This window comes from Populus alba, chromosome 3 (genome assembly GCF_005239225.2).
Source record: "Populus alba chromosome 3, ASM523922v2, whole genome shotgun sequence".
NCBI classification, from domain to species: Eukaryota; Viridiplantae; Streptophyta; class Magnoliopsida; order Malpighiales; family Salicaceae; genus Populus; species Populus alba.
In genome coordinates this window covers 11,812,351-11,821,726 of record NC_133286.1, presented here as the reverse complement: position 1 = coordinate 11,821,726, position 9,376 = coordinate 11,812,351, and the positions used below count along the sequence as shown (strand labels likewise).

The following is a 9,376-nucleotide window of genomic DNA, read 5'->3' as shown; positions in this document are numbered from 1 at the left end:
TTTAAGAAATGAAATGGACTAACAAGCTAAGAATCAACGTCTACAATGGCCGCCTTTTCCTCTAACAGTAATAGCCAATCAGTAAGAAGTGTGGAAAGGCTTACAATGAGACACGACACAAGCAGAGGAAGCTTTATGCAAAATCAAACTTCCCCATTTATCTTTTCTTCCCTCGTGAACAACCACCTTTAAAATCTGTCTGGAATCATATGATGCTTTCAAGTCCCCGCGACGAAATCACGACGATTTGAACCATTAAGCCACTAATACAACTTGTTGAATCCAGAAGGCGGCGAAGATTCACCCAATCTAGGGAAGAAATTTTCCCTTTCAAGGGATGCTTGAAGGCTTGCCATGATCTTAACCACTGATACCCAGAGAAAAGGTGCAGCACAGAATGCGTAGCAAAAAATAGATAATGCTCTTATAATGCCATTCGAGTAAAAAGGAAATGCCATGACCAGAAGGACCCCAAATATCCCTAGACATGGAGTCAGAACTGGTAACGTCGGCAGCATAAATGCATTGATCGCTATAGTGCAAAGCGCAAACGAACCGAGCAAGTACAATCCCCAGCCTAATAATGGATGAATTGTGCAAGGAATGATGATGAAGGGGATTATATAGGCTGCAAGAATCGACCATATTGCTAACATTTTAAGACCGGCTTGGATAACGGAGACGTTCTTTTCTGTTCGCCGATAGCAAAGCTTGGAGATATTTGGCCGCGCTAGTCGTGTTACGGCTATTATTCCTCCGAAAACTATGCACTGAATGAGTGCCATGGTCGTCTCCGCTCCGTACCTGCATAAGAGATATTAATCACCGGCATCAATAAAACAGCTTTAAAAATCTCATGAAATGTTTGGCCGTCGAACCGAAAGCTTTGTCTTTTGACTTACCCCATATTTTGACGACGTTGTTCGTGCCATTGAATGCCCAGTGGCAAGACAGGCCATGACCACCAATACCATGGTTTCAACCACAGAGCACCGGGGAAAGTAATCACGCTGTTAGGCCCACAGGGTACATTCCAGCGGAGTCTAAGATCTGAAACCAACAAAAACCGAACACATTTCAGATATCGTCTCATCACACTTTTCTCGTCACTTTGATCATAAATTTGCAAACGTATCATGTGATGATACTCCAGAATTAGTGATAGAAGTAGTTCAAAGCGTTAAAAATTTAATATTTGAGCATTCTTGATTCACTCACAGTAATAAGTGGCGTCCATTTGGTAGCCTAAAGGAAGTCTATAAGACCCGTTGACCGTGGTGCCATTTAGAGGTGGATGGAACATTGGCATATCAAGCAGGTCAGGAAAGTAGCTACTAATAAAACCTTGGTCTGCACCGTCTGGGTTATGTTTCCCAATTTCCAACTGATGAAGCATGTCGTTGAACACTTCCATGGATGGCTGCAATACCAAATTCATAATGCCAAGCATAAGTAAAAAATAAAAATACTTTCATAGATGGAACTTTAAAATAAAAAAGCAGCGAGAGAGAGGTGGATTAAGATTACCTGTACGACAAAGAGGCCGGTATGGAAGATACAGGGGTTGATGAAGGCTGCACAGAATTGTCCACATTGGAACAACTCATCAGGTTTTCTGAGGAAAAGATTGTCAGCATCAAGCATGACCACCCTCTCATACTCCACCAATTTCCATACATAGAGTTTGTTCAATGTTAATAGAAATCTCCTATCAAAATTGGGTTGGTTCTTATACGGATTATTCACATTTTCCACTCTCATCACCCTTGCACCATCTTCCTGTTCCCTGGATCACAAAACATCAACTTGTTACTTATTTTTATCAATACAGGTGATGAAATTAAAGCTGCAGTACATTTAATTTAACTAATTTGTATTCATTACATAGAATGTCAAACTATGCATTTGTCTATCACCTGCTGTGAGAAATAAATTAGCTTTTGTATCAATTAAACTGGGGGTATGGAATAAGAACGTCATATATTTGACCTTAAGCATTTGTGTGTTGAAATAGGCTCATAAAACTTTATGACTTTAAGATATAATGGAGGATCTTTTATTGAAATCAATATCTAATATCACTAACTAGGCACATGCAGGTTAGGACTTTTGACCAAGAACAGCTAAATTAGATAGAAAATTAACAATTTTGCCTGAGCAGACATGGCATTCCAGCAAGAGACCAAGCGAGTTTCACATGCAAGAACGTGCTAATGAATAGTCACGGGACCGGCGGCAACAAAGCACAAGCAAATGGGTTGAATATTTTATAAATAATTACGGTTCATATAGAATAGGAGTAAAATTCAAAAAAATAAAATAATGTTTTGAACAATGGATGATGTTTTAGCCGACCCAAACTAAATCATGCACAACCCGAAATTTATTTAAAAAATCATGTAAAGACACACCCAGGCAACCCTTTCACGTTGCTACACATGAGACAATGGCATAGCCGGTGATGGTGCCCAGGTTTTTCATTGAAAAAAAAAGAAGAAACACCCCTTCACGTTGCCCGCAAAGCGCGGTGGCCATCGGTGGCCAGACCGTGTGTTGCACCACCCCATGCCATTCATGACCACCAACCACGCTACGTCTTTTGGGCCAAGGTCCAAACAGTCAAATTTTCTCCTCTTTAATCCTACATTTTTCCCACGCAATCTCTCTCATTCCACTTATTTTCCTCTAGTTTTTTCAATAACAAATGTTGTAGAGCAGGTATTTTTAAGGAATTGGGCTAAGAATATGTACTCAAAGTGTACGTAAAAACAAATAATAATAAAAAAGTTTGTTGAGCTTGGTTATTATGCCCGCTCTGTTCTTTTCAATTTAAATTTTTTTATTTTAATATACTATATCAAAAATAAATTTTAAAAATAAAAAAATATTATTTTAATATATTTATAAATAAAAATAATAATTATCACAATGCTAGTACGTCATACTCTTATCCACAGGACACTCCAGTACTCCACTGGAACTTTTCCTCATTCATGGAATAATTAAAATGTCAGCTATTATTACCATATAGATTAGCACTTTAAGCACTTTCCTACCTAAAGATATTGATTATCGGGATAATGTTCAACATCATGGAGTTAAGTGCGGTTGTCTATTTATTGGAACTTTCTCTAATTAGTGGGACCGCTTCTCATTTCCTTATACTGCATAAAAAAACATATTTCAAGAATTAAGTTTTTTTTTATTTTTGTTGATTTTAATTAGAAATATCTATGGTGTTAGATAAAGGAATTTGAAGTAGACTATCTTAAGAGATAAAAAAATAAATAAAAAAAAAAAAAAAAGCAAGTCAACCAGTAATCTTTCCTTCCCCGGTGATGGCATCTTAATTCAAGGAAAATCTCCGCTAGAAGAAGCACTATTGAAGCAAGTAATCGCCTCCCGCGATGCGAGGACACGTCTAAGTTCTGATATTGCATTTTAATTGGGGGGGGTTTAAAATTAAAAAAAAAAAAAAAGATTATTTAAAATTAAATTTTTATATTTTTAAATGGTTTTAATAATATATCAAAAATGATTTTAAAAAAAATATATATTATTTTAATATATTTTTAAATAAAAAAATATTTAGAAAAACAGTTATTAACAAACTTTAAAACACCCGTTATGTAACGTTGAATGGAAACTCGCTAGTAAATGGTAAATGCTAGAATAACTCGTGTCACGTGCTCTTTCCTGGCAGTTAATTGCCGCCCCCTTAAAAATAGATAGTGCCCAGCTCTATCAACCAATAAGGTTACGGGCCTAAATGGATTCTTATCAAAAACTCCATAGCTTTCCTCATGGTTTTGATTAGCAAGAACTGTGGATTAAGAACAACCATGACTGATGTTACTCCAGATAATTATACCCCATTAAACTTTTATTCTGCCGAGAAAAATCGGTATTGAATTATTGATCCCCAACCCAACCCCTATGCTCCTCTCCCGCAAATTGATTTCAACTAAGTTCACCTAATACCAAAATCTTCGTCTGACAAAAACAGTAGTAATTATAATAAACTTGAGAGGATTTAGCGGTGGCCCAAATTATAGCAATCTAAGTTGAACTGAGATAACGGCGGGGGGACAAAAACCGGCGACCTTAAATATAAAAAGCAGAGAGAGGGAGGGAGGGACGCTTACATGGTATGAACCCAACGACGAGGAACATCGTGGGAGGCAATGACGACGAGATCAGCGTCCACTTGTAATTTATCAAGAGATCTGAGCATGACCCGTATAGCAACGTAGAACTCGTAGTCTCTTGGTGTCCCCATGTACATCATCGTCGCGTATGCGTTTTTGTGCCGTTGCGGTGGCCCCTCCTGCTGGTGCTGTTGCTGCTGCTGCTCTATCTGGCTAGCCTTCACGACCTCTCCAAACGCTGTCGTTTTATATACAGCGAAGCCTAAAAGCAACAGAAACCTCAACATTAACCGAGGCTCTCGAGAAGAAGCCATGGTGGGTTTTTCTGTCTGGGTGATGGGTTTTAAAATTATATGAAATGAAGTGAGATTAAAGAGCCCTTTAAATTGAAAGAGAAGGTAGCAATGTGTGGTAGTTAATGTGATGAGCTTGAATAATATCTGATATATAAAATGCAGCTCATACGCGGATATTGTCTTGCTTGACATCCCAATGGGTGTGCTGTTAACCTTTATAGTAAACTAGCTATGAGAGAGAAGGGCATGTTTGGATTGGGGCCATGGAAGCGTACAGGGAGAGCTCTTCTAAAGTTTTAAAAAAGCTTTGGATTAGACAGGCAATTTTATTATTATTTTGCCTTCCAATCCTGTTAAAAAGATCTCCGCCGTTGGTTATGGGCAAAGTGGATTTTGGACTATCGTACTGCCATTATTGACCTGGTTTCATGTAATTATCATTTTGCTATTTTAACCAAATAAAAAATAAAAAAGAATTAGAGAAAACTACCTGCTATTTTATTGAAAAATAAAAATAAAAATAAAAATAAAAATAAATTTAACAAAAAAAATTAAAAAAATAAGAATCAAGTTGAAAAAAATAATATATAATAAATTTAGACTAATGATGAAATTGAAAACTAATAAAACTTTACAAAATAACCAAGAAAAAGAAATGAAAAATCAAAAAAATAAAGATTTATTGAAAAAAAATACTTTGCAATTGAGATTGAAGGATAAAATTAAAAATAAATAAAAATTTTACATATGGATCATGAAAAAAAATTAAAAATTAAAAGAATAAGGATTAAAGTTGAAACATCAACAAAAAAAAAAAAACAAACTTGTAATTTTCAGGAGAGGACAAAAAAAAAAAAAAAGCTTCACCAAAAATAAATTGTTCCGTCACAATTGACACACATTGCACCAAGAAAAAAAAGACAGTGATTCCAACGACATGATAAAATAATATTTTTTTCTACTAAAAGGCATTGTATGAGTTGCTCAAAAGTCAAAATTCGTTGTAGCCTTTTATGCATGGTTTAATTTTTTTGATTTAAAGTGAAAACTTATCATTTAATTGTATTTTAAAAAAAAAGACATAAATACTCTTGTGTGTCAGTTTTAAAATTTTTAATTTGGATGGTAATTAAATCACTTTAATATGCTTAAAAAAAATAAAAAAGACAGTTATACACCTCGTCAGTCCTTTAACGACTAAATAGGTTATGAAAAAAGACTGAAATATCTCCACCACCAATACATTTCAAAAGAAACCGAAGAAATGTATTGCATTTTCATTGAGGAGAAAAAAAAATGAAAATCTAGCAAAAACGAAATAGTTGGTGGTAGATCTTTTCTAGCTATTTACTCACCAGTACTAGTGTCTGGACACCATCCCGGCTAAAAATCAGAAGCTTCCGGAAAAGGGCCGAAGTTGTACGAGTGTTTGGACAACTTCCCGGCTGAAAATCGGAAACCACCGGAAAAGGGCCGCATGGTACACGCATTTCTGGAGAGCATGGATTGGCAGATTGTCACTTCACTTCTATATTCGAGCAGGTTTTTTTTTATTTAAAAATAATAACTTTTTATTTTTTTATTAATATAAATATCCAAATAAATTTATATATATCTTAATTAATCTTATAAATTCTAAAATTAACGATCATATTTATTTTTATTGGTTCTAAGATTTATAAAACTCCAATCGATAACCTCTAAAAAATAAATCTAAAATCTAATAGCTAATTTATATTTTTTTATAATTAAAAAAATAGTTTTAAACAACACTTTTAAACAATAGCCATATCTGATTACATAATTTATTTATTTATTTATTAATAATTCTCGAGGACTGGATTCATTTCCGAGATAACAAAATTGTTTGTTGATTTCATAAAAACAATTGCATCAGATTCTACCAACGTTTCGGTATTTTGACGGAATATCACAATATTTGCTCCAATCGAGATTGCCGAGCATAAAACTAATCAATTTTTTTTTATTACAATACAATTCTTTACATAGAATGCTGCTCTTTCTTTCCGTCAGATAGAAATCTTAGTATTTCAATCAAGGAGATACTAAAATAAAATAAACTTTTTAGCTTCCACTTGGGATTATTCAGCGTAGTTTGATTTTCTATTTTAATGAAAGTATGTTTGGTGCCTTAACTTAAATAGGAAGTGGTAGTGTCTAGAATTTATATTTTAAAATATTTTTTGTTTGAAAATATATTAAAATATTATTTTTTTTATTTTTTAATATATATTTTTAACATTACCATATCAAAAAAATTTAAAAATAAAAAAAAAAATTAATTCAAAACAAAAAAAAATCAAAAAATAACAAAACATTGATTCAATCGTAACACCAAACAAACGCTTAAATATTGGGGGTATTGAAAAGAAAAATGTATCAAATACAATTAGAAATCAAAAGAATAAGAGTCGAATTTAAAAAATATATATTACAAATAAGGATTGAATGATAAAATTAAAAAAAAAAAAAAAAAAAAAGGTCAAGAACAAAAGTTAAAAATCAAAATAATAAGGGCCGAAGTTAAAATATCAGTAACTATAAGAACAATTCTTAAATTTTGAATGGCCAGTGCAAATTTTAAAGGGAGTGAGATAAAAAACGGGAAAAAATAAAGGGTCATCGCCGATAAATTATGCCAACTCTATCGACTCAATAAGAAAAGGACATCGTGAAAATTCCAAAGACATTACGAAAAAAAGTTTTTGGTTGCAAGGAGGCTCAGCACTCGCATCTAAAAGAATGTGGGAGCCTTTCACATGCTAACAACTTTTCTATTAAAATATTATTTTATAATTATTAAAAGATTAATTTATTCTCAATCAAGTTCATAATAACAAAAAAAAAAAACTTAATGAAAACATGAAAAACTCATGAACTCAAGATTTATAAATTTTAACTTTAAGATTAATTGAGTCATTTTACTTTGCATAACGAAGCATAATGACTAAAAATCCCCTTGATAATAGTTCGAAATTTTTTTCTTTTAAGGTTAACGGGTCATTCCATTGTACTTTAAAAATTAAAAAGATAATTGTAGTCCTGATGGTTATAGTGATAACTAATAACCTTATAAAAAAATTAAAATACCCCCAACAGCAATGCCGTTGATTTTTTTAGGAAGGGAAAATGATAATTACATAGTCAAAATAAATAATAATTTTAGTCCATGTGTACAATGATTTTCCTTTCCACTTTAGTTTTTTTGTTTTGTTTTTTTACCAACACCGACCACTCCTTTTTGTTTGATTCTTTTCTTTTATTTTTTTTTCTTTTTTCTTGTTCTTGTTTTTTAAATTTCTAGAAATTTTCTATAGTTGTGATTTTTTTTTATCAAGGATCAAATCCAATTCAAATTTATATTAGATCTTCTATTTTTTATCTTGTGCTAGTCTAGATTAGTATATAAATTTATGTTTTACGAGCATTTTATAAAACACACACACCCCTTTTTTTAGGAGCATAGCTCCATGTTTATTAGGGTTTTAATCCTTCTAAATAATGTTTTCTTATTGTTTTTATTGGATGAAGGGCCTAGTAGTGTAATCCCTTGTTTTGTTCATGTGATATGATTAAACTCATATATAAGATGCAATTTAACAAATTTATGAAAAGACACCCCAATGCTAGAAAACTTGAAGGGTTTAGTTTGTCATCCAGATTAATAAAAGTACATGTTGCTACTTATAAAAGGTTAGTTTCAGCCGTGATTACTGTCAAGATCTTTTTAAAATATTAAGATTTAATTTCTACTATTGTTATCTTTCTCGTGATTGTAATGTAAAAATAATTTTGTATTTGTATCGTTTTTTTTACTAATGAAATACTATTTTTCATTCTAAAAAATTTAATTATTATTATCATTGCTAACTAATTCCTTATTGTTTGATTAAATTATCCTATTTTATATTAAAAATGAAAAGGATAAAAATAAAGATTCATTTACTCTTTAATGAATATACAAAAAACCAAAGGTCTGGAGAAAAATTAATTTAGTAAAATAATCAAAAAAATTCAAAAAAATAAGGATCAAAATTGACACAAATAATAAAAACAGTGTTTTGATTGAAAGGTGAAATTAAAAATAATAGTAATTTTTACAAAATAGCTAAGAAAAAAATTTAAATATAAGAACAATGATATTCAAATTGAAAAACATAAAATCATCAATTTGAATTGAATAATAAAATTGAAAATCAATCAAACTTTTACAAAAGGTACAAAGCAAAAAATTAGAAATCCAAAGAATGAAGATCAAATTTAAGAATATAATATCTAGTAAGTTGGGTTTGAATAATGAAATTGAAAATAAATAAATTTTTTATAAAAAGACCAAGACAAAAATTAGAAACCAAAAGAATAAAAACTAAAATTGAAATATCAACAACTAAGAAGGTCAAACTCTAATTTTCAAGGGAAAAAGAGAAAAGAATGAGGGAAAGGCCCACTAATGACAAATTAGATCACCACCGGAAACACATGTCACACTAACAAAAGGAGGGCAGACCAGCACTTCAAACAGCACCGCAGAAAAGTATTTTTGGATGCAAGAAGGTGCTGCATGGGCCGTTAGAAAGGTGCTGGCACCTCCCACTCCCCTTCAAGTGCGCCGCATGAGCACATCGTTTTTCAGTCAAACACCTAAGTGCCGTGATTTGACTTCATATTTAAGATTTTTGCATTCAATTGTATTTTCATTGTTTTATTATGTATTTTAATTGTTTATTATTTTTTAAATCTAGTTGAATATCAAATACATAGGTAGTTACCTAGAAAAAAAAAACACATGTCACGCTGTTGACCTCTCAAGTAAAACCAGTCATTGACATGATAGGCATATTTTAAGGGTGTTTGGGACAACTACAAAAGTTATGTTTTACTTGAAAAATATATTAAAATAATATTTTTTAT

General features: G+C 31.9%; 1 protein-coding gene across 1 annotated transcript; it reads right to left on the bottom strand.

The window, feature by feature from the left end:
• On the bottom strand, window positions 1-4,720 carry LOC118062937 (putative glucuronosyltransferase PGSIP8). Its single transcript, XM_035076827.2, has 5 exons — window positions 4,146-4,720; window positions 1,528-1,786; window positions 1,219-1,420; window positions 903-1,050; window positions 1-804 (listed from the first exon to the last, which is right to left on the bottom strand). The coding sequence occupies exons 1-5, from the start codon at window positions 4,634-4,636 to the stop codon at window positions 264-266; spliced, it is 1,641 nt and encodes a 546-aa protein (XP_034932718.1). The 5' UTR covers window positions 4,637-4,720; the 3' UTR covers window positions 1-263.
• Window positions 4,721-9,376: the final 4,656 nt, after the last annotated feature.